Source organism: Felis catus, chromosome A3 (genome assembly GCF_018350175.1).
Source record: "Felis catus isolate Fca126 chromosome A3, F.catus_Fca126_mat1.0, whole genome shotgun sequence".
Lineage (NCBI taxonomy): Eukaryota > Metazoa > Chordata > Mammalia > Carnivora > Felidae > Felis > Felis catus.
In genome coordinates, this window is record NC_058370.1 from 58343273 (window position 1) to 58370313 (window position 27041).

The following is a 27041-nucleotide window of genomic DNA, read 5'->3' on the forward strand; positions in this document are numbered from 1 at the left end:
CTTCCCCCATGCATAATTAAACTTGCAGTTTTATTGAGACCAAGAAGAGATAAGTAATCCCAAATACTCAGAAACAAAATACGTTTTTCACAGCAACTTTTGCCATTTTCAACACAAGTATATTGCGATAACTACATACATGTTTTAATGAGTATATACCAAGGAAAAAAGAAATGTTATCAAAGATTAACTCTGGATTATAGATATTTTCTTCTTTAAACTGACTTAATTTTCTATAATTGACATGTACTATTTTCCTAATTAGTAAAGGCAAAGTTAAGAGTTTAGGTTAGAGGAGACAGCTCCCTAAGAATTCAAAGTGAGTTAGTTTCTGGCAATTCACATGGCCTAGTCCTTCTGTCTCTCTGGAATAAGGGTCCTTACCCCTTCCATGCTGTTCTAGAATCACCGCCAATCTCCCTGCTTGGGCTGCTTCCACCAATTGTCAGCTGTGAGAAGAAACTGATGGGAGCCTGAAGTACCAGAACCTTGCTGATTAATTTGCCTTCCATGATGGTACCAATCCAGACCCATAACTTCTTGAGATTGAGAATTTCCAAGCTTAAGTTTTTCCTAGAACAAAGGAGAAGGCGAATGGAGTCCATCAACCATCATACTATCTTCACCTTTCTGACCTGCCAAAGGATCGCTTAAAGAGAATCTTACCTAGGACCATTCATACCCTTCTCTAAGCCAGTAGCAAACTCCATGAAGCTTCCCACAGTACAAGCCAGAAAAGAATAGAATACTGTGCACACTGAATAGAGTCTTGCTTAAAACCCTAAAATCAGGCCCAAGTAATGAATGCCAACAAGGGGCACAGCTCTGAAGAAGGTACGGGTTTGCAAAGTGGTACATGTTTGTGCATTTCCTACTGGATCCATCTGTGTGCTCACAAGCACAAAAGCTCCTGCTTCATATCTGACATGGTGAGTCACATAAAGGCTGAGCTCTGAAAAATGTCTGCAGTTAAAAGGAATGATGGGGATTTCTGCTCCTGGCCAAAATGGATTATCAAGGACCAGATTTACTCTCCCATTGAACAACTACAATTAGACAAAACATATGAAGAAGTTTTAAGGCACTGGACATCAGAGATTGAAGGACAGTGACCCTGGGGAGATGGGAAACATCAGGAAAGCTTTATAATTGTCCCAGCTTACTACCTTGAGAGAGATTCCAGGCTTTGGCATAGGAAGAAGAAATCCAATCAGAGCCCAGACAATTCTCTGAGTTGAGAGGCTGGGGAGTTGATAGGACAAAGACCAGAGAGGAGAGAGAGCTTGCTGCACAGAGAGTGCAAACAGGCTCTGGAGACCTGAGAGTCCCCCTTCAGTGTTCAGCAGAGCACTGCTCAACACATCCTTGTTGTTAGAAAGAGAACCTCCCAAAGCACCAGGGGGAACAGAACACAGTGCTCACAAGAACAGAGAATAATACCTGTCGCCACTGGCCAGACTGGGAGAGCTCACCATTCACAGGAATTTGGGTACAACATTCAAGAGGCTCCTGCCTCAATGGCAGGGCAAAATCAGGCCCAAACTAAATGCTGATCTGATCCCAACAAAAAAATCTAAAAAGGATCAAACTGCTTTCAAGTAAATAACTGTATCACAGAACGAAACTCCATAATATGGGAATGTAAAATATCCAATACCCAATAAGGTAAAAATCACATGTTTGACATCCAACTAAAAATTACCAGCCATGCAAAGAAACAGCACAAATGCCCATGGTGAGTGGAGGGGTCAACTGAAATGACTCCAGAACTGACACCAATGATAGAATCAGCAGACAAAACCAGTAAACTACCTACTACCTACACCTCACTGTAGGGAGTAACAGTGATGCCTTTTGGGCATCTGTCTGTGAAGGAATGTGAGACAGCTTGTTTTTTTGTGGTCTATTAAATTAGAATCTAGTGCATTTAGAAAGCAACAACTTGGATTTACAGATGTCTCAATTCCTAAACCAGGGTGGCAGGATAAAAGCCCCTACACATCATACAGACATCTATCTGTTCCCACTTCCCCCCTCCCCCCCCGGAAGAATATAATCATGAGACCTTGAAAATTTAATCACACATGGGAAAAAACTTGAATAAAATGAATGTGCAAAATCACTCTACTTTGGTAAGATTAAAACAATTTTTGTTTGATCTCAATTGCTATAAGCAAGCTATTAGTTTATGCCTTAATCAAAAGCACAGAAATTGCCAGACGGAAGTAAGTATTCTATAGAACATTCTTGGAGAAGTGCTCACTGCTAGAGTAGGGAGGGTGTATGGTCGGTATTTACACAGCTCAGTAAGTTTCTAATTTGGTCTTGAGGATATCAATGGCCAAGTAAAGATTTTTGGTATGTCTCATGGTTTCATCTTAATCTTCTCCTCACTTTTTCTGTCTCCCCTACTGGCCCCTTCATAAACTACCCTAATTCCAGCTTACCTTACCCTGACATATTTCATGGTACACCACTGTAGGTGAGTGAAAAAAGAACAAAGAAGAAATCAAACAATGATCATGTAGAGAAAAGTAAAAATCTACCCTTGGTAAACTGTCTTTCAAAGGTCATGTTGTTAAAATCAGTGGTGCCTTCAAAGTAACTCTTGGAGCTTGCTGAATAACAGAAAATAGCTAGATTGTGCCAATTATGGCAACAAGGAAATAAGCTTCAGTTCAAAGGTGTGTATGTTACCATTTTGTTATTTTCAAACAATTCCCTTCATTATGAATAATGTGCACATCTGCAAAGGGACTCCCCTCTTTGTTCTGAAAGGGTAGTTTCCATTCAAATACAATTGAGAGACCTCTGACACATATTTCTCACACCTCTGGAAGATCCTCGTGGAAACCACATAGGAAGAACCATTCCCTTAGCTCTAAGTATTCAAAGATGCTTACCATAGAAGTGATTCAAGAAGACAATGACTAAGTTCCACATATCTTTGGGCAAAACAGAAAACAGAATCAAGATATTCTAACTGCTGAGGGACATCACCCATTTAAGAGCTTTTAGGTGACAATTCAGGTACAATCATTCATTTGGGAATAGCATACCACATCCACTCACGTTCTGGGTAAGGTGGGACTTACCATGTACATGGAGACCATTCCAACACATCTCAAAACTTCTTAAATCTATGTGATCATTTCTCACTACTGTAGAGCAGAGAAAAGCTACAGAATGGCACCAGAAATAATGACTTCAAATTAAAACTCACCTCCTCATTTTTCAGTTCCAACTAGGAAAACCATTTGAAGTGTCTCTCCCTCCCAACTTTTTTTTTTTTAATTGTTTTTTAATGTTTATTTATTTTTGAGACAGAGAGAGACAGAGCATGAACGGGGGAGGGACAGAGAGAGAGGGAGACACAGAATCGGAAGCAGGCTCCAGGCTCTGAGCCATCAGCCCAGAGCCTGACGCGGGGCTCGAACTCACGGACTGCGAGATCGTGACCTGGCTGAAGTCGGACGCTTAACCGACTGCGCCACCCAGGCGCCCTCTCTCCCTCCCAACTTTTTAGAAGACACACCAAATTATGTGAAGAGAGAAAATGAGAATATGGAACCAGAAGCTTCAAAGTCCCAACAGGAAAGGGGGACATTTAAAGAAAATCTTGCCTCAGTCCATTTCCATTCATACCCTTCTCTAAGCCAGTGGCAAAGTCCATGAAGTGGGAGATCTGATTCCACAGTGCCACCATCTGCACTGTGCTAGATATACAAACTGACCTCACATCACTTCATAAAACCCTACAGGGAAGTTTTACTCTGAACCAAACACCAGTATATTCCAAAAGAGCCCACTATAATAGCCACAGAAATTCATCAAAAAGTGTCACCAAGTCTCCCAGCTGGAGAAAGCCCATTCTCTTCAAAAGCCTCACTCTAGTTCTGCCCCAAAGCCCTGCCAAATGCAAGTCTCGAGCTCCAGAAAAATCCAGAAAAAGCAATGAAAACATTGAGTACCATAAGAAACACATGCTCTAGAGACAGATAATTGCTTTCCATAGCACTCACTGCCCCACAGTGATTAGTTTAAAACCTACCTTCTCTATGAGAACACAAGCTCCAAAGACAGGGACTCTATCTTGTTCATCTCTGTATCCTGACAGTGCCTGTCACACTGAGTATGTGGGTAAGACAGTTGATCTTAAAAGAAAGAGAGAGAGAGAGAGAGAGAGAGAGAGAGAGCGCGAGAGAGAGAGCGCGTGCAATCCCAGAGCCTCAGTGTCTTTATATGTAAGTGGAGGAAACCCTAATCCATTCTTGGCCAGTGAGTCACAAGCCAGGATGAGTGAATGAAAACATCAGTAACATGCAAAGACTATCATGGTGCCTAGCACATAGTAGATACTCAAATATTATGTTTGGGAAATAAACTATAATTATCTTTTGCTTTATAAAGAGAACATTTAATACAATTCTAAACAAAAAGCATTCCTAAACTAAGTAGGAAGTAGTAAGAGGTAAAAGAAGTAGCCCAGGTGAACTCAAACTACACGAATCTCTGGCATCACCTGCCCTCTGGCTGCAGGTAGGTGGACAATCAATAGCACACACTTCGCCTGGCTTACTGACTCACTGCTGTGATGGGCTAAAAGAGTCTAGGCAAAGATGCCAGCCATCACCTAAACCAAGAACCAGCCACCAAAACAGTGAACACCACTATAGCCTATTTTCTTTCTGATTGCTATCGTTAAATTAGGTCTAGTGCTAAAGAATGATTAGCACCATGTTTCCTGAACCACAGATGCTGTTACCTCTGTTCATATAAGAATACAGTGTTAAACTGCAGGTGCTCCTTTTGGAAAAACATGGAAAGATACAAAAAATCCAGATTCCCAAAAGACTGAAGGGAATGGGTGACCAATTATCTTCAATATATGATATCAACTAGAAATCAGGTGATTTGTTCTGAGATTGAGTTAATCAATGTATCCCAAGTCTTAAGGAATGTTACAACTACCACTGGCACTTCAATCTGCCTCACCTTCAAGTATTTTCATTCTAAGACATGTTCTGAACACAATACATATTATTGCTGATATGGAGTGTTTGTATTCTATCAAAAATCTTTCTTTAAATGTGATCTTAAAAGATAACAGGATTATTTAAAATGAAAACTTTACATGCATATAGGAATAAAAAGTGTTTTCCAGGAAAAAAAATCTTTAAGTATAGGGTGGAAGGCAATAATACAGGATTAAAGTAATCCAATTTAAACAGCCCAACCAAAATAAATTCTCAATATCAATTCTGAAGACATAAATTCATATCCTACCTTAACCTTGCTCCTCTCACCTCATGTATCCCCCCACCACCCCAACCAGCAGCGAGCCAGCTGTACAGCAATTATTTAAAGCAAAGGAAAAGTGCAGATTTTGTTTTTTAGATTACCAGAAAGATAAGTGAATAGCAAACTTTTTGTTATAGTCACTTTATACAGAACTTTAAAGCAGTCTACTATGTATGTATCTCACAAAACTGTGGTAAGTCATTTTGGTCTAAAAATAGCTCATTAACTTGAGATCATGTTCCTTAATCCATTTCCCTCCTTCTATAACACACACCCACAAACACAGTGAAAAATTAAGCTACAGGCTGGAGTCACTGGAAAAGAAATCTGAGAGGAAGGCCGGAGGACACTCCAGATGCTCTCTGACAAAAGTCAAACAGTGCCACTCCCTAAACAACATGGCAGTCCTCCCTTTCTTAGGATCATCTGCTCCCTGTATTCTGAATGCCACAGAAGCAAAACACATGGTGTTTGTGTGGAGCCTCCCAAGTCAGGCTGGCCAAGTCAGAGTAACCGTTTAAAACTAGAACTCTCACTTAGGGCAAGAAAAAGGACCACCAATTACCCCATGCCTACCCCTGAGATAAGGTGTGTGTGTGTGTGTGTGTGTGTGTGTGTGTGTGTGTACGTGCATGCTGGATTTCTGCACAAAGGAACAAAAGAAAGTAAATCATCACCATCAGATCACACAAAGTACCCCAAATGGCATCCCCTCTGAGAGGAAATACTGATTTACAGAGATCAAAATACAAACCAGTTAGTTACATTACCAAATAAATTTCTCCAGTGAAGACCCTGAAAGGCTGTTTGCTCACCAAACCAAACTCATAAGAACAGAGAACAATATTACCATGTTGGAACCTGCCCAATTCATCCACCCCTAACCAGCAATATAAAGTGCTAAATTTACCATCTACCAATAACCCCAAAAAATGGAAGGCCAGGAAGTTGCTATGTCACTTTGACAGCCTTTTAGCAAGAACCACATCCCTATCTATGCGCATCCATTGGTACCAAATGTATTCAATCAGCATGTTGAAGGTTCACTTCAAAACAGACACTGTGCAGGCACTGGAAAGGGAGAGAGCAGGGTAAGACACAGAAATTCGTAGGCTAATGACAGGAGTCAGGAAAGGGCAACCAGTTGCCCTGGAGGTGAGAAGAGATCTCTAGGGTGCATGTGGGCAGATATTACAGAGCTAAGGGTGTTGGGAAGCCAGTTTAAAAGAAATCCAGACAAGAGGAATCACTAATATACAGAATGAAGTAACAACACTCACCAGCAAAACTATTTTCCCATTCTCTGAGCCTAGATTAAGTTACTGATAAAACAAAATCTGTAAGAGAAATCAAGAAAATTCTCTGTTTTCCTGTCAGGTTTAGTATAAATTGGCAACTTCATATCTGAATTCATCAACAGTGCTCGTTCACTGTGCACGGATGTTTACACACTGGTGCATATTCAATAGTTAGTCTTTCTACTGAATACTTAAGTCTTGAGCTAAAAACTGACACAAAAAGAGCATTGTAGCCTCTGTTTGCAGAATTAATTAGGTTGGTCTGTTTATCTAGCCAAGCACAGATACAGAGTGGGGGACAAACTGACTTTAAAATTAAAGGTTCTCTAAGAAAAAGAAATGTCTCTTAAGAGTCCAAAGTAAACAAGGGGTTAATTTGGGGCTTGCTATACAGAGCTCAGTTGCCCTCAGTGGTTAATTTTAACTAAAGATAATGATATGCTTAATTCCTTGGGAGAAAAAAAATCATAAAATCTTAGACATATAATAAGTAAATTCTGGAGAGCTTCATGTTTTCAAAACGGTATTCTGACCTCTTCAGATATTACAAAAACAAGTGCCAATCTTGACAAAAGACTTCCCCAGAAGGGCCAATGCAAGAGCTAATGAGGTTAACTGATTACACACTAATTATGTAAATGAACTATAGTATGTATAAATGTAATAATATATAAGATAAATATAAACAATACACACATTTAATACCTATATAAAGGAAAAACCTCACAGCGGTACTATGTAATCTTCCTTAAACAGCCTCACTAAAAATGTACAGGAGCTGCTAAGAAATGCATCTCAGACACAGCAATTCTTGTGGGATTTGAATCAAACTAATTCACTCTGTTAGGCCATAGCCTTCACTGCTGTTTTTGCTACCTGTTATACCAAAACAAAAATTTCTTAAACTTAGAATGAAGGAAAGCAGCACGTATGCATCGGCACTGGACTAAGTGATTTATAGGTACATACTCAATAATACTTTCAATTCAATATCTTCAAGTCTGCAAAGAACACCATCTTGGGCTCTTGAGTCCCTTGTGACTTCTATATCGAGTAAGGATGCTTGGCATTATTCCACTATGCACCAAATAATTTCCATAAGGTTGCAGGAGAAGAGAACTACATTCTTAGACCAGATGTTTCTGGTGCTGGTGCTGCCAAGCACACATGGAAACCCCACAGCTGTGTCCATCGATCACAGACATGAGGTCACAGTCCAGCTTAGAGACGGGCTGGCAGCCGGCTATCTTGCCTTCCATACAAATGAAGCAACAGATGCTGAAGATAATATGTAAACAAATACTGAGAATGAACTACCTCAATTAAGCAACTGATGGAAAATTTGAAGCAAGTATCAGTAGAAATACACAGAATCTATCAAAGATATTTAAAACAGTACATTAGTTTCAAACAGTCATCAGGCTTCTCCTAGGTTATATACTGCTTCCTTTCCCTAATTCCAGTTTTCCTTATATTCAGATGAGCTAAAATAATAAAGATAATGTCAAATACCTTGTCATTTAAGAAGCAGAAAATGTATTGAGATTAAGTAACCATGTTGTACAGGAGCAATTAGTGCCCACCTTTCAAGATCTTATAGGCCAAATAGAAAAACAACTAAAAGTAAAAAGTGTTTCCAGTCACACAGTATTATGAAGTTACTTAAACTAGCCTGTCCTGTAATATTTTACAAGCTAAAGACTACACTGTCCAAACAAAGTATATGGACAGAAGTAACCACTACATGGATATAAAGAGTATATACACAATATTAACAAGCTTAAAGGTATTGTGAGGTAGTGACTTAAAAAAATCTATACGAAGTTTATGTTTGAGACTACATAAGACTAAAGCATTGATCTAAATTATTTAGGAAAAAGCTTAAAATAAATCTGAACTTATTTTTAAACTAAATGCAGCCATGTAAATAAACACACATGTTCAACGGGGAGTTCCTTAAGTGATTAGCAGCAATAAGAAATAGCTTTAATCTGCAAAAGACTGGAAACACACCAGTCAACTACACTTATCTTGGGGGAGGGGGGTAGCGGTAGAGAGAAGAGGGCAGTGTAAGGAAAAAAGGTTTTCCATCTTTCAACTTTCTAAATAAGTACATGACTTTTAATGTTAGAAAAAAAGGCTATTTTATCATGTAAAAGATAATTTTATATGTACAGGCACATATGTATCTAGAATATATGAAAACAGAAAAATATACACTAACATGTTAACAGTAATTAAGCCAAGGTGACAGAATTATGAAATGCTTTTTCATCTTTTATTTCTCTGTATTTTCTCCCTAGATTATCTATATTTCATAAATAAAAAAACAAAAATACTCCAGAAGTCACTTTAACTTTTTGTTCCTACTGTTTTATTGAGCTATAATTAACACACCACAAATACATGTAACTTATAATAAATGCTATTATAAAATTATAACATAATAAATATAAACATATACCACTGTCAGTGAGCTAAACCTTTCTTAGAGGAAGAGGAGGATAAATTTTCACTTTCCTCCCATCGAGAAGATAAGCATTAGCAGTAAAACAAAAAGGCCCCAAAGACCTTGAACTTCTAAGCTAACATGACAAGAGTAGTTGAGAAAACATTCACCGTCTGTGATGACCTCAGCTTTACCTGAAGCAACATCAGCTATAAGTTTTGCTGTATTCAAACCACAGCGGGGGCCACAGCCACGGTCTCCATGGGTTAAGAGGAAGATGCAGAGTCCCTGTGTCTGTCTGCAGAAGCCAGCAACCTCCCTCCATGAGCTAGCTCCCAGGCCACAACCCCTACACACACTGCACCAACACCATACAGCACTCATCTCAAATTCTCTCCAACTCTATTAGCAAAGTGAGGAGAAATGGGCAGCTACTCCCCATCCTCCTCATGCAGAAAATGAAAACACACAGAGGAAAATAACTAGAACCTATAATCACTAGTAAGGCAAGGGGCTTATCTTGAAAGCAACAATTCACTTTCCTGGACTTCACTATGAAGATGCATCGACCACAAATGTTACCACTTTCCTGACCCTTTTGTCTCTGGACTAAAGGATAATGACAGTCACCCTACACACACACACACACACACACACACACACACACACACACTCCCTATGAACCACGGTACCATTAGAAGGCACTTATACAAATATAGCAAGACACACTGTTGGTCTACTTACTCAAGCTATCATAAAGAAGTGCCATGTTAGGGAAGGTGGAAGGTGGAAGGGAAAACATAAGAAAAGGCTGCTGGAACTGTGTGAGCAATAGCACTCCAATGTACTAAGTCACACAGAGGAACCAGGTCCAGTATGACCATGGTTCTCACAAAGACCCAGAGAGGCTGCTGCTTCACACTGCCATTCCAAATTTTAATCTCCTTTGTCTTAACAACCTTTTTCTTCCTTTCCCCTATTGAACAAAAACATCTTCTTTCTAAACAACTTAAGGAAGAACAAATAACCAGGGAATCTTCTTTAGTTCTAGCCTCAGAAGGGAAAAAAATCCAGCATCTTCAATAAGTGAACAAAAGTGAGAGGAGACTCGATGTAGCCCAAGAGCATTAAAAGTGAAACAGCGACAAACAAGTGTTCATCCACTCTTTTCTCAAACACACCCCTCTTCTCATTTGGGGACTCATGGGAAGGTGATTCACCATCAGGAAATACCACATAATGACATTCCCTCATTCTAACAGTTACTACTGTTACTGCTGCTCTCTTAGTTATGACAGAATGTCACACCAAAGACTTTGTGGATTTTAAACCATCCTTGTCCTGTAGAAATGAGAATGAATAGACCCTGAGAGATTTCTCACCTGAAGATATGTGAGGAACCAAGGTAGGGAGGGTGTTGGGCAGGATAGGGTGGGGCAAGAACACAGGCTTGCTTGGAATTTTATGTTGGGTTTCACCTCCCTATCTTTATTTCACCCCAAACCTCCACCACCTTAGAGGAGGCAAGGAGGACATGTTCCAAACAGCAAGGTCAGCAGAAAAGCTAACAAGCCTCACAAACAGGATGGAGACTCAAGAGCAATATGACATCACTTCAAAGACTCAAGCCAAATAAGAATCCCCAAGGGTGCCGTAGAGAAAACTCTGCTGAAGACTTGTGACAGTGGAAAAAATTCTGACTCTAATGAAGACAGGAGTTCTGAAAGTTCCTAAGTAATAACTTTCTTTGCAGTCATCAAAAGTTAGCACATTATCCACTCCTTCTCATGACTCTTGCAACTAGTTAAACAAATAATATTAAATCAGTAGAGGTCAAATATTTAATCATGTCCAAACATGAGAAATAAAGAAGTGACAGTTTTCCCCATAATACGGACCTCAGCATGTATCTATTAAAGGAGAAGTTCCTACACTGGGTAAATTTCCTTCTATTTCTGCACCAAGTCAATTCAACACCTACTATGTGCAAGATGGTGCTAGGCTGCATGGCGAGCTCTACAACCCAAATGGAGAGATGTGATGTATTCATTTAAAAACTAGTGGGACACACTGGAATAATAAAAGAAATGAAAATAAAGAAAACTATCTCCCTATGCAGCAAAATAAATGGATCTCACAAACATAAAGCGAAAGATGCCAGACATAACCGTACCGTATGGTTCCGTCTATACCAAGTACAAACACAAGCAAAAATAATCTTTCGTGTTAGAAGTCAGGATAGTGGTTATACTTCTGGGGAGGAATGAAGGGGCACAAGGGGCACTCCTGGGGAGCTGGCAATGTTCGGTTTCTTGATCCAGTTGCTGGCTCATGAGTGGATGTTTTCACTTTTTGAAAATTCACTGAACTTATAATGTATGCCTTTTTCTGTATTCACGTCATACTTCACATACAGACAAATGCAAGTAGACACAGTTACCCTTGAGAAGTGGCTTCTTCCAAACCTTTCCAAACCTGAAAATACATTGCTACAGCACAGGTATATATATTAAGGACAAAGGAAAAAAAAGGTATCTGAGAATGTCTAGATATAAAAGAAACAAGATAAAGGAAAACTGGCATGGGGTTCCCAGGCCAGGAGAAAAGCCTACTGGACTTCAGAGCCTCCAGACACCGTGACAACCATCAGATCACAGATCACAGTAGCAGTCTGGGTTAAGAGGCAGGTTTCCGCCTAGTCAGGGCTTGTACTCTGCATCAGAGTGGGAGACCAATTAGCAGCAGTGAGTACTAGGGAGAGGAGACAGCACATCAATTTCCTTCACCTCACCATGGTTTTGAATAGAAGCTGAATGATTATAATGATCCTAAAGATCACTGAAAACCTCTAACATACACTGAACAAACATAATGCCCAAGGTTCAAAGGGACAAATTTGAATCTGTAAAAATGAACAATTAAAACAAACACAAGCTTTGAGGCAGGATTATAGTTATAATATAATTTAGGCTTCGTCATGGCACATCAGCATATAGAGTTAAAAATCCAGGGGATTGAGTCCCATCTGTGGCACAGCTGAGATGGCATGGGGAATAATAGGAAGAAAGGCTGCTCTTTCAGGTCTGCTCTTTTGTCAAAGCAGTTTCCCCACCTTGGGGTAGAGAGAGCCTAGCTTCCTCCACTGTTTCAGGGCCATGTATGTATGGATTAGTAATGCACCCACAATATTGCAGATGTGGATGCTAAAAACTTAGCTGATCAAATAGCTGCCTCTCTAATCTTGCTTTAGATAATTCCCACTAAAGTCAACACTCTTTTCTATAGTTAGTACAAAAGTCAGAATAATTAGAAGATAGGGAATTCTGTCACTAGAGATTTCTCACTTTCTTTCTTTCAGGGTATAAAGCTGAGGGGAGGGGGAACAGTGAGGTTTCTCCAATTGAACAATTAAAGCTTTTATTCTAAAAGCTCTTTCATTGTCATAGCAACTTAAGACACTGTATGTTCTTACCATAGATTTCACCGGACATTAACAGAGTAAGAAAACAAGAAATTCCACTAAGTTTTATTATATGGGCAATTTAGTTTAGGTTATGAATTTATACGTAGGACCTACAAACAGAATTTAAACTGGACAGCATCTATTGGCATTAAATTTAGAAAAACGTAGGTGGCACGGGTGTTAAGGAGTTCTTTTTTAAAAAGTTACCATTTTAATGTTTATTTTATTTTTATTATTTTTCAAAGTTTTTTATATATTTATTTTGAGACAGAGACAGCATAAGTTGGGAAGAGGCAGAGACAGAGAGACAGAGAATCCTAAGCCCCACATGGGGCTCAAACCCATGAAACTGTGAGATCATGACCTGAGCCAAAACCAAGAGTCAGATGATTAGCTGACTAAGCACCCAGGAGCCCCATTTATTTTGAGAGACAGAGAGAGACAGACAGAGAGCGAGAGCATGCACATGCAGGGGAGGGGCAGAGAAAGAAAGGGAGAGAGAGAATCCCAAGCAAGCTCAGCATGGAGCCCAATGCAGGCTCGATCCCATGAACCATGAGATCATGACCTGAGCCAAAACCGAGTTGGTTGCTTAAATGACAGCCACCCAGGCGCCCCCCAAAAAGGGTTACCGTTTTAAAAAATGAAGTGTTTCAAATGAAATGAGCACAGGATATTTCAAATCTGTTCTTTCCACCTGTCCTGCTTTACCATTTTACCACATCTAAAAGGGTATCTCATGATATACAAAAGATTATTAAAAGCTTAATTTTCAAATAATTTCATAAACAAAAGCGTATGTGTACACTCAAACACACACACACACACACACTCATACAAAATCATTAACCAACTATACAGAACTTCTTTGAGCTTTGGGTTCTTAACACAGAAAAAGAAAGAAGGGGCACTCTAGTAGATTTCTAATATGTGTCCCAGCACTGGCACTATTTGTTCATTCAACAACCATTCGTGAAATGCCTTCTATATGCCAGGCACTGAATTGGTGCTTGGGATTATGTATCACTGAAAAAAAACAAAGATCCCTGTCATCATGGAGTTTATGTTCCTGGGGGAGAGGGGTGAGTAGAGTAATGATAGAGGCAGTTGATATACACTAAGTATAATACATAGGCCAGTTATACAATGTGGTATGGAACTGGAAAACTAAGAATAAGATAAAGGCATTAAGAGTAGGAAGGTAAGGGAGCGGGCCATATAGTCTTGAAAGAATGGCATTCCAGGGGAGGAAACAATAGCAAGTGAGAGGTGTTGAGGTCTTTAGGCAGGAGCTCCCTGGCAGGTGGAGGAAGAGTGAGCAGTTTTGTATAGTTGGAGGAGGGCAAATGGGAAGTAGAAGAGGAGGTCTGAGACAGAACAGGGCAGGGAGCCAATCAAGCAAAGTACTATAGGCCACTTTGAAAGCCTGGGCTTTTACTCTGAGCTAAGTAAGGAATCAGTGAAAGACTCCAATCAGACATTTCTAAAGGATCGCCGAGCTGCCATGCTGAGAAAAGAAGGGTGGACAGGGTGGTGGTAGTAGTAGCAGACAGGTCCACGTGTGTGATCGTTTCTTATGATGGTTATAATTTGTTATGAGTTTCAAATACACCAAAGTTTAGAAAACAGGATTACAAACTCTCCTGTACCTATCTATAATCTACATTCAACAGTTATTAACTTGTGGCTCACTCCCTCCCACTATCCACCAATGGCCATGATTATTTTGACAGAAACTGGGTATCGTTTGAAGGAAGGATATACTAACAGATCTCCTAACAAATGAGGTGAGTATATATGACAGGAAGAGTAGTCACCAAGGACTCCAAGGCTTTTTTGGCCCAAGCAAACAGAAGGCTGGGAATGCCAACTGAAAAAGGGCAAGGCTACAGGTAAGACAGGTTTATGGGGGAAGAGTAGGAGCTCACATGACATATGTTAAGTGTGGGCTATTAGACACCCAATTAGAGACGCTGAGAAATGAATGCAGAGTTCAGAAGAGTCTGGTCCCAAGTCCTGAGAACACTATCCCTAGAATGGCCTCCTTGCGAGGTTGGCCCTTGGATTTCAGGAGGGTTTCCCCCACTCCTAGAACTGATAAGAGTAGCTCACTGTTCCTAGATGGTTTGAATAAAGAATGTAGTTTATTGCTGAACACCTGTTTTCCTGCTTGTAGTCTGAAATTTTTGGTACATGCCAGACAGATGTGCTTATGTGACCAGTTCCAAATAAAAAATGTGGGTACTGAGTCTATAACGAGCTTCCCTGGCAGGCAACAACACTTCACATGACAACTCACTGCTGGGGGAATGAAGCATGTCCTATAGGATTCTAGCAGGACAGGACTCCTGGAAGTTTATACCTGGCTCCCTTTGGACTTCATCCCATGCAACTTTTTCCTTTGCTATTTTTGCTTTGTGTCCTTCCATTGTACTATAAATAGCAACTGAGGGTAAAACTACACGCTGAGTCCTGTGTACTCCTAGTGAATCATCAAACCTGAGGATGGTCTTGAGAACCTCCAACACACCTTTTTCAATAAATTTGCTGGGAATGGAAACAGGAAGGGAGATGTCAAGATTTTTCACTTATAGCCGCCCCCCCACCCCCGCCAAAAAAAAAAAAATGGTGGAGAGGGAAGATGAGATTTTTAAAAGAATAGGGTCCATATTTTATGTTTTTAATGTTTGTTTATTCTGAGAGACAGAATGAGTGGGGAAGAGCAGAGAGAGGGAGAAAGAGAAAATCCCAAGCAGGCTCCACGCTGTCAGCACAGAACCCAATGCAGGGCTCGATCTCACGAACTGTAAGATCATGACCTGAGCAGAAATCAAGAGTAGGACACTTAACCAACTGAGCCACCCAGGTGCTCCCAGGGCCCATATTTTAAAACTGGCAATTTAAGTTATGCAGAATTTGCTGGGTGACTTTTTTATTCAACTATTTACTTAGAAAAATGCTTTTGATTCATTAAACAATGGAATTAAACTAAGAAATTATGGAAGCTGCATGGAGAGTGCTCATTAACAATCACAAAGAGCATCCCGTTCACAGCAAGTTTTGTTTAACCAATAGATCAAGAATAGCTCCTTCTAGAGCATAATTAATTTTCTATTTCACCCCAGATCTGAGAATAGTAGGTATTAAAAAGACCAGGTGTTCAGGAATGGTTTAAAGAATGAATTAGTGCAACTTCATGAAGAGCATTTAAGAAAAATTAAACAAAAAACCCTGCAAACTATGGTTGACATTTGCCATTTCCAGTCCCAAATAAACCAAAACTGCATCTGGCCAAAGTGATTAGTACTTTGTCATATTTTTGGTAAGAATGAATGACATTTTTCTCTGTTCCTTTTTAAAACTATCCCACAAAGCAAGAGAGAAGACATAGGATTTTAAAGTACAGTAATACAATAAAAATATACTAGTACACACCTATTAAGAGCTGCCTCTAATTTACAAGAGGAAATCTTTATATATTTTATGTCAATGTCCGTAACACTTTCTGAAATTCTCCATTAAAATTGCCAGGACAGGGGCGCCTGGGTGGCTCAGATGGTTACGCGTCCAACTCAAGGCTTAGGCTGACTTTGGTTCAGGTCATGATCTTGTGGTTCACGGTGGGTTCAAGCTCCCTATCAGGCTCTGTGCTGACGGCTCAGAGCCTGGAGCCTACTTTGGATTCTATGTCTCCCTCTCTTCCTGCCCATCCTCCACTCGTGCTCTGTCTCTGTCTCTCTCTCAAAGACGAATAAATATTAAAAAAATCTTTAAAACTACCAGGACATTCTTTAGAAACAGCAAAGTAAGCTAAGCATCATCCATGTGAAGGGCTCTGTCATAAGCCTAGAAGGGCTATGAGAATCCTAAGAGTTAGCTTCCTATAAAGAGTTTCTAATCTAGTACAGAATAACAGAAGCAAGAAATGAATGCATGGAAATTATTCCCTAGGCAGTCGTTAAAAGAGCACTAGAAAACTGCTCATAGGGCAGGACAAAAGCAATCGCCAAGAACCAGACAGAGATGCCTATAACTAGAGGGGACAAAGAAGCCACCTGATGCAGAAACCTTCAGGAGTGAAAGATACAGAAAGAACAGAGTCATGAATATCAAAGGAGAATAACAATAGTAACCAAAGTCCAGGAGTAACAGAAGTCTTCAGCAAAAGTGAGTTATTTTATCTTGGTATCTTTAACCCAGCAAAGAAAACAAAGAAACCCTCATTTACTATGTAAAAAATTAATATACTAGAGACTTTATATCTATTCTAGAATTCTAACTCTGACAAAAGCCTATGAAGCAGGAATTATTATTTCATTTTACAGATGAGGAAACCAAAAACTTTATTAAATTTCATTCTAGGCCCTACTCTAACAAAGGGTGTTATTACTGTCTTGGGGTAAAAGCCAGGACATGACTATTAAATATAACAGAGTCGGACTTTCTATGAGGCTCATAAACTATAAATTCACCTTGAAAAATATATATAGGTTTCAAATTTATGTTCATAGGAAAGAGGAGAAAAAAGATAAATCATTTGTGTTAGTTCAGTGGCAATTCTAAAAATAAAACCCAAAAACGAACTTTTTCTAAACACTAATAATTTTAAAACACTCTTATTTTCTTTCCTTGGATGAAATTTAAGTGTGAGGAGCAGATCTTAACTTATTTATGACTAATGTATAACATCTATGATTATTAATATTACAAAAATTGAGAATGCTATAAAATAGGATCATATCTTCAAGAGTCCTCTATTTCTAATATATTACTATAATGTTCTTGGACAATGAAAACAATAATGTAGATCTATTATAAGTTTCTCCAAGTATCCACGAAAAACAGACCATCCTATACAATTCACCAAAGATTTGAGCTCCTACAACTCACAAGGCATGGCAACTTGTTACTGGCTACTACATTAGAAGACAACTACAGAACAGCACTATACTATGCTCCTAATGTGAACTAGAGATATCTCAGGGCAATGAAAAGAAGATTGGGATGCTATTCTGGCAACAAGCTATGAAACCAGGTCAACTGCCTTTCTGGGTATCAACTATTATCATCCATAAATAAAATGAAGGCTTTTCAAAATGAAAGACAAAACATTTGAGGTATACAGCTGACCTAGTTTTAATCTTCCTTTGCTTATTTACCTATTAAATAGATAAGAACAAAGAATTTTGGTATTTTGTAAAATCCAGTTGCATTCTTAAGTTAGAACGAATTAATCCAAAATAGAAACACATTCTATCTCTGCCAAAAAACAAAAACTAATCCTTTAAAAAATTTCACTGTCGTATCACCATCAGCAGTTATTTTTAAAACACTTCAACAGTTACCTATTTGTTGAGAAGTTCAACCTTTGCCCTCCACATTACTTTGGGGAAAGAAGGATAGATTGAAAAGAAAGAGAAGCAAGCTTTACAATCAGAAAAGCTTGGACACAAGTCCAAGCCTTTGTTCATTCTTTCTAGAAAGAGGGGATGATACTATCAGTCTCAAAGTCTGCTATGTGAATTCAAGCAAGTGCCTTTACCATACCCAATGCAATGCCTGGCACAAGTCAAAAAAAAAAAAAAAATGTGTTAGCACTTCATGCACTCTATACTTTCCCAGAGAGTAGATCTTCTTTATCACTTTAGTTCTAGTATCTGGTAAATTTTTTTAAAAAAAGAAAATACTACAAATAGCACAATACTTACTCTAGCTCATTTGTCTAAGGTCATATGTTTATCTTATTCTATACCAGGTATTCTCAATTTGGGTGGTATCATTCTCCTCCCCAACAGGGGTGAAATGTGATTTTTGGAGGTGGAAGAGAAAAAGCTTAAGTCATTTTTATGTATAGGGCATAAAGATATACATACAGTACATAAACAGATGTATAGACACTTTAAAATTTCACAAAGGGTGATTAGGAAAAAATATCTGCAAAGGCTTCTTCAGGAGGTGATAATGAAAATAAAGCTGAGAAATACTATTGTATTCTTTGAGGATACAAAGGATAGAACTATTAGTTCTCAAAATCACTGTCATGCTTTTTTAATTAAAATAAATCAAAATTTAATCGATTTAAGAGCTTTTCTTCAGACTTGTACCAGTATTAATAACAATAGTAATAATAATAATAATAATAATAATAATAAAGAGATACAACTTGTGATCTTTATCTATAGAAAAGTTGAGTAAGGAAAACAATCCTAATTAGGAATTGCAATCTAGGATCAAGGTCATTTAAATTAAGTCAGAAGTTATCAAAGGTAAGAAAATGCCAGATAAGAAATCTGGCATGCCATAAACTTGGCACATCAGTTTTTCTCTCAGTAGCAAAGAGACAGAAGGTAGCTTGTGAAGAAAGGTAAAAAGTAAAGGCAAAGAAAGAAAGACTAACTGGGGCAGGGGTGGGGGAGGGAGGTAGAGGAGGACACACAACTGCTGTCAAAACTGACAGCTGCCCACGGTCTCACTGATGCACAGGCGGCTTCTCCTGACAACCCTCAGTGAGCGATGCTACGGTGAGTGGGCCAGAGCCATGGAAGGGCAGGGAGAAAGTGCCACCCGTTGCCTGAAATGGAAGAAGCCAGTACCAAGCTGTAAGGCCTGCAGCATTTAACTGGACTCTGAAGAACAACAGGATGGAACAATAGGTCACACAGTCCACAGAGATCTCTCCCTTGCTTCCTTTTGTTCTTATGTTCAGTCTAGACAAGAACAGCACATTCATTACATTGTGCTCCCCTCCAAATGAAAAGAGAGAAAATTGTCAAGCCTGACAGGGCCTTGCTTTGTCACTGGAGTAAGTTTGTTTTGCTCCCTACTGTCAGAGCATGAACTCCTTAAGAGCAAGAAATTTGTCCTGTTCCTCTTTCATGGACCTAGCTCAGATGGTGCTCAAACACTGTTCTACCTACCAGATATGATCTATGCTGCTTTGCATTGGGCTGTTTCTGTGGCTCTTGCCTCTTCAATTTGATGATAGGCAGAGGCTAGGTTTTTACGGGCTATTCCAGGCAAGGCTGTGTTTTTACATACCTTTTATTCTCACATCCCTAGAACATAGTGCAAGAATATGGAGGGTATTCAATAAAATCTGCGGGCTGGCTTCCTGTCCCCCAATGGGCATCAGGCCCGACATCTTCCTGTCCTCTAAGGAATAAGTCACAACTACCAACCACAAACATTTTGATCTTAAGACAAAAAAAAACAGTCTGCTCTGGGTGATCTGCTAAAAAACTTTGGAAAGGAGAAAAATGGTCAAGATCCATTCATTCTTTAAGGTCCAGATCAAATCAGGTCTTTCTACAAGCCTACTCAGAACCAAATGTTTGAAACTGTGACTACTTTCAAAGGCTCATTGAGAATCAAGGATCTGGGTTTTAATCTCTGTAATCTAACTAGCAATGTACTCCTGAGCAAGAGGTGCCAGTGTCTCTGAGCTAGAAATCTTCACTCGTAAATATGCGGGGGTGGCTTCTTTCCTAAGATTCCGTTAAAGTAAGCGTTTTCAAACTTGAGTGAACATCAGATACCTGGGAGGGAAAAGAATGGGAGGGGCCAGGAGGACACAGAGGAATGGATGAAGAAATGAGTTAAAAGATAACCAAATGTAATGTGCAAACCTTGGCAGGACTAGGATTTGAAAAAATGGTTGTAAAAACATTTTTGGCACACTTGAGGATATCTGAATACAGACTGAACATCAGGAGAAATTCTGAAAGCATTATTTAATTCTTTTAGGTGGTATTAGGATTATGTGGAAGACTGTATTTTAAGACAAGTACACTCAGGTATGGACAAGTGAAGGGTCATTGTGGTGCCACAACAATACACAAGTAATACATATACAAAATGTTAACAACTATTGAATCTAAGCAAAGGAGAGAGTGTTCATTCCTTCAACAGTTCTGTAATTATGAACATTTTCATAGTAAAAAGTTTGGGGGAAATTACTAAAATGAAAACATAAAATTTATTTCTCAGAGATAAATCCTACTCCAAGAGTTTATGAGCCCCAAGTTGAGAATTACTGGTCTAGCTAATTCACCTTTTTATCTTCCAGAGCATTAACTCAAAATAATGGGATATCCCCAAACTGCAAGAAACAAAGTACCAGCCCCTCACATATAACAACAATTAAGACACAAGGATTGAAAAGAAGGGGTTTATCAAGAATTCAAACAACCAATTCAATCAAGTTTCCCTGAAAACACATACGTGCATGTCAAACTGGGGAACTCTAAACAAACTCTGTGGAGTGGATCAGTGCCAAATGCCAGTGGCCTGCACTGGTTCTAAGCCATGCAGGCAGACACTGCGTAATGGTGCAGGCCTGTTTGCTATAACCACACACTGGAGGCCAGGTCAAATCCTTAAGTTGTGAGACAACTGTTTGCCTTGCTTGGTTTTGTGCAAGGGCTTCAGTTATAAAGATGTTAGCACTGGGGAAAACTGGGTGAATGATACATGGGACCTCCCTATATACTCCCTATGTAATTTTCTGCAAATTCTTCAAATCTATAACTACCTCAAAAACAAAAACACCACATTATAGATCTCATGTCCTGGTCTTCTCCAGTTTGAACATATCCTTAACCTGCTCTTAAACCCTTCCCACAACCAATCTGAGAAATGATAAGCTTTCTTTAAAAAAAGCCCTTCAAAACCCTAAAGATAGTCAATTCTTAAGATTGTTAAAGTCTGAGAAGAGAAGAAATACAGAGAGATCTGAACATCTTCTACAAATAAACACCTCCCATCCAGGCCCCTCACTTTCCTACACAGTACCTTTGCTTCACCTCAGGGTGCAATCCGAATTCTCAGTTGGCTCAGTTGTCCAGGATCACAAAATCAAGTACAGAGGTGACAGGGACTCAGTGCAGCCAGCCCAGAGCACATTCATTCAGGGATGCCAACAGCTGACAGCTGGGGAGAAGAGCAGCTAGACCATTTACCTCCCCACACCTACTACTTTTCTGGCCTTCTGAGCCTGAGGAATAACTAGTACCCTGGTAACTGCCTCTCAATTTCACCTAAGGAAATTGTCAAGAGTCAGGACAAATCTATTGTTTTCCTGAAGAATAAGCATTCACACTTTCTGCTCCTGAGTAGAAATGGAGTAGAAGTCAGAAATCATACAGAGGCATCTGGGTGGCTCAGTGGGTTGAGCGTCAGACTCCTGATTTCAGCTCAGGTCATGATCTCACAGTTCCTCAGTTCGAGTCTCACCTTGGGCTCTGCACTGACAGTGCACAGCCTGCTTGGGATTCTCTCTCTCCCTCTCTCTTTGTCCCTCCCCCTCTCCCCACACAAAGTAAATAAATAAACTTAAAAAAAGAAAGACAGAAAGAAACCATACAGAAGCCTGCTCTCATCAAAAGGACCACTCCAACAGCCCCTCCTGCTGGAGCTGAAACCAGAAAATTCAGCTGCAAATTCCCCCTCATGCCAGCCTGCTCCCAGATCCCCCCTAGGCCAATGCCCAAAACTTTACAAGAGCTAGGAAGTTCTTGATGTGAGGAGTAGCAAGGGCATGTTTTCCAGGGTGCCAGCTGCATGACATCCTCTATCCATAATCACTACTTGCTCTGAGCCCTGACTGTGCCCCAAGTTATAGCACAGAGGTCACTGTATGAGAACAACACACAAGAAACGTTACTGAGATGCCAATATGGTAAATGGCTGATTGGGTTTGTATTTGTTCTGAAGACTCACCATCTGGTTTTCATTTTACCTGAATACATGGGTTCTGTATAATTATTTTTAAAGGAGTCCTGAAAATGCATTTGTCCAACATTGCCTGATTTTACAGGCAAGGAAGTACCTTTTGTATACAATTCAAAAGTAGAATACAAAAGCATCTATTACACACATAGATATGTGTTTCATAGGCATGCTCATAAAAGATGAGTAAAACAAACCAAAGCACCAATAGTGGTTATTGTAAGGTAGTAAATAAGGATTTAACTTTTAAAAATATTTTCCTATAGGGGCGCCTGTGTGGCTCAGTCAGTTAAGTGTCCAATTTTGGCTCAGGTGATGATCTCACAGTTCATGGGTTCAAGCTCCATGTTGGATTCTATGTCTCCCTTTCTCTCTGCCCCTCCCCCACTCACACTCTGTCTCTCTCAAAAATAAATAATAAACATTTAAAAAATGTATTTTCCTATATTTTACACCTTTTTTAAAAGAGTGTTCACATATTGCACAGTTATAATCAGAGCTGAGCTTAGAGGAAGAGGATCTCTACAGAGAAGATGAGGAAGGGAGCACAGCCTGGCTGGTGACAAAAGCTCTGTCAGCCAGAGCAGCACAGGCTGAAGTGAGGAAAGAAACACAATCCTGAGGACTTTCAAAGTGCTTCGTAAAATTCCAAAAGCTTACATTTAAAATGGCACCTTGTCTGCTTGTACACAAATCAGGAAGTATGTTAACAAACGCCAAAAAGTATAGGCTTTGGCTACCCCATTTCCCAGTGCAGCACCGGCAACATGCACAATAGCAGGAACGGATGCTTGACAGGAAGGTGCCATCCATCATTCCATTCACAGAGGGCACTTCATAAATAACTTGACTATTGTATTTAAATTACAGTTAAGTTAGAATTTCTGCTCCTTTCACCACTCTATAATCTTAAAAATAACATTTAACTGGAAAGCATCCAATTTCCCCCTAAGATGTACACCAAGATAGGGTCACTCTAGCAAGAGAATAGTCCACGGGTACTTTTTTATTATAAAGTCTTCAGTATTTTCTTTGACAGAAAAAGAGCAGCCATCTCATAAAATGTTACGTCTTCAAATGTCCCGTAGCCCACAGACAACAATATTTTCTTATTCTTACTAACAAATATTTATAGTGGAGATAAGCATGTTCTTAGAGACCAAAGAGAGAATAGGGCTGAGGAGGAAACCTCTTTACAATACTCAATATCGCACACCTGAGATCAGTTTAGCCATTGTCTCCCTAGATCAACCCCAGATTTGGAGATATAGCTTGATTTAAAGAGATCCCAAATCCCCACAGCTGCTGGCTAACTCTAGAATCTGTGATGTTATGATGGTAAATTTCATTTACAATTAGGCAAGTCAGAAGCAATCACAAGAATGAAAAGTAAAATTTCAGATAAAAATAATTTAAAGTAAGATGGATTTAGTTCACTACAATCTAGGGTTATCTTTAAAAATTAAATATAGACTTATGCATATATATACATCCACACACACAAGAACACATACACTTACTTTTTGTCTGAGTTAAACTCTCCTCTTTCCCATCTAAAGCTACAGAGTAAATCCTCATGTGACCATTTCAAGAACTATTTTTTGCTACTAAATTTTGCCAACAATCTGCTCAGCATTCTAGCAGATGTTTCTGTTTTCAAACCTCTGGGAACTTGGCTGGATCTGTTTTCTTTCCCCATGTTAAAAATAAAAGAAATGGCCCAAATGTGGCCTAATACCCTAGAGAAGCTTTTCCCCTACCCCACACCCCTCAATCTCCCTATTCATGTGACCTCCATGATCCCTTCTCAAATCTTTCTTTTCCATTAGAGAAGATGTTTCCAATTATGGTCCATTAAATTGCCAAGGATGACATCACCCCCTCCCCCTTGTTTTTTTTTAAGAAAATGCTACTGATTCCTAGTTACTTGGGGACCATCTGCAACAATTTAAACCAACTAGTCTGCTGGACCTTATAAACCCACAATGTCACAGGGGGGTAATTTGTTCAAGATCGATTCTACAAACAGAACAATACTCTTACAATGGGGGTTGGAGGGACAGGGGAATCTTGTCTTTTATATAATGATTTCTTTAAAAATATCTGTGCCTCAGGGCACGTGGGTAGCTCAGTCAGTTAAGCATCTGACTTAGGCTCAGGTCATGATCTCACAGTTCGTGAGTTCGAGCCGTGTCGGGCTCTGGTGCTGACAGCTCAGAGCCTGGATCCTGCTTCAGATTCTGTGTCTCCCTCTCTCTCTGCCCCTCCTCCACTCTCACTCTCTCTTTCTCTCAAAAATAAGTAAACATTTAAAAAAAAAATTTTTTTAAGGGGCGACTGGGTGGCTCAGTCAGTTGAGTACCCGACTTTGGCTCAAGTCATGACCTCACAGTTAGTGAATTTGAGCCCCACGTCTGAGCTGTCAGCACAGAACCTGGAGCCTGCTTTGGATTCTGTGTGTGTGTGTGTGTGTGTGTGTGTGTGTGTGTGTGTGTGTGTCTTTCTCTCTGTCCCTCCCCCACTTGTGCTCTCTCTCGCTCTCACTCTCTCTCTCTCAAAAATAAACTTTAAAATTTTTTTAATAAAAACATAAATAGATATAGATAGATAGATAGATAGATAGATTTGTGCCTCAATCTTACCTCAGTGACATCCATAACTTTGATGGCCGCCAGCTGACCAGTTTTAACATGTCGACCCTGAAAAACAGAAAAAAAGAAACACAATTGGCACCACTGTTTTGCATGATCATTACAACAGAATGGCTGAAGTTTCAATGCATCATCTCTTTTGTAATTTTTCTCAAAAGTGATAATGAAATTAGTCCCATGCTCTCCAATAGAACAATACGGTTTGTAATACCAATGAACCACACTTAATAAACAAGTAGTAGAACAAACTGAGTTTTGATAAAGCATCAATTCCTTCTTTCTGTCTTGGGTTCAATTTACATATCATTACCTCTCAATCTAAGCAACTTAATATTTTCTTCTATACAACAGGATAGTCACTTTTTCTTTCTTAACATCCTGCAAGAATGAAATGACCCAAAAAACCTCTAGGTATTTACTGTCAAAAGATGGAAAAGTCATTTTTCCCCAGTATACTCTCAAGACCCATTACTTGATTTTATGAAAGTAATACTGAGAGTCTTCTTTGAAGCTTTCCTGCAGTCCCAAGGTAGAGACGTTGGAAAATAATTACCCAGAACAGAGGGAGATAGGGATGATGCAGAAACAGAGAGTGCTTTCTTACAGCTATAGTATAATTCCTGACTTAGGACCTAAAACCCACTATTTCTATCCCTGGCATTTCAAACCAATGTGAGGTCATTCTCCTCTCACCCAGATGAACAGGAATGGATTTAATTCCTGTCAGTCCTGTGCTTCTCCATCCACTCTTTGCAGTGCTCTGCCGGCCTTTTCTCCGGCGAGTAACATAGAGCTACCCAGATATCCTGAGCATGATCTACTTCAGGGCGTTATGAACAATGGTCTGCAACAAATGTAAAACACAAAGAATGTCCCCATATTTCCCAAGAGCCTGTCTCTCTTGTGGTCTCATGATGAACAGTTAGGAACTTTAGAACTTGAAACTTGAGGGAAGCTCTCCATTTAGTCTGGAAAGCTTACCCAGGAACTCAAGTTACATCTAGGACAAAACGACTCCATGAAAATGACACTGTACTACAATTACATCTCAACAGTATGTGGTTGGGACACCATGGATTCCTGCAATGGCAGAGCAGTTCATGAGCAGTAAGTGCACAATAACAACATACAGGAAACTAGGACAAAATCCATAGGCCAAGAACCTCAACCCAACTCTCACCAATCCGCAGACATCACCACCTTCCTCCAAAGTGAACTACCTTTCTGGTCTTCAAAAGTGGGGACACCACCTGCCACAACACATACACCTGCAGTTCAGTCTCAAGTTCTGCTTCTGAGACAAGAAGGGTTATCCCACATTGGTCCATGATCCAAGAAACAACACCTCCTGCCCTTTCCACCATTTCCCAGCTACCATTCCACCAGCATGCTCTTCCAGCATACCCAGCCTCAAAAGATCTGAACCGCTACCTCAGCTGCTGCGTCAGTACCCCATTAGACACCTTTCCCAGCATTCTCACACAGTTCTCCTCCACAGTCTGGCACTCTTTCTGCATTAAAAGCGACATAACCCACAATCCTGAATAAAAATGCTGCCCTATATGTATGTTACCATAAGGCACACAAAATGATCTAAGAAGTCATGTAACATCTATAGAAGCTCCATCTCAGAGATGCTCGGCGTGGAATACAATTGTGTGTTAAGAAAGTTCTAATTTATGAACATTAAATGGGCTCCTATATTTCTGATTTGACTGCCATCTGTTACTACCTGTCTGTCCAAGATTCAGTATCTTTTGATAGTGTCCATTCCTGAATCACTTATTTAAAATTTTTGCCTATGTGTGTCATAGGATCTGTAACTTGTCTTTTTTTTTTTTTAATGTTTATTTATTTTCAAAGAGAGAGTGTGCACACTAGTGGATGAGGGACAGACAGAGACGGAGAGAATCCCAAGTAGCCCTGGGGCTGTCCACACAGAGCCCATCATGGGGCTCAATCCCACAAAACAAAAGATCATGACCTGAGCTGAAATTAAGAGTCAGATGTTTGACTCGGCCACCCAGGATCCCCTAACCTCAGTCGTTTTTAAAAGTTTTGTAACCCCAGCTCTGTGCTAAGCATTAACACACAGGAAACTTAGTTGTCCTTCATGTCTTGGGCATTGGCAAGATCCTAAAGCTACAGGATAG

At 39.7% G+C, this 27041-nt stretch overlaps 1 protein-coding gene across 50 annotated transcripts in view; it reads right to left on the reverse strand.

Moving 5' to 3' along the window:
* MAP4K4 (mitogen-activated protein kinase kinase kinase kinase 4) overlaps nt 1-27041 on the reverse strand; it is a 190947-nt gene that overhangs the window by 83889 nt on the left and 80017 nt on the right. For all 50 annotated transcript variants that reach the window (XM_045054041.1, XM_045054047.1, XM_045054046.1 and 47 more), the window contains exon 3: nt 24880-24936. In XM_045054041.1, coding sequence (XP_044909976.1) covers nt 24880-24936 — 57 coding nt within the window. The remainder of the gene's footprint in view (nt 1-24879; nt 24937-27041) is intronic.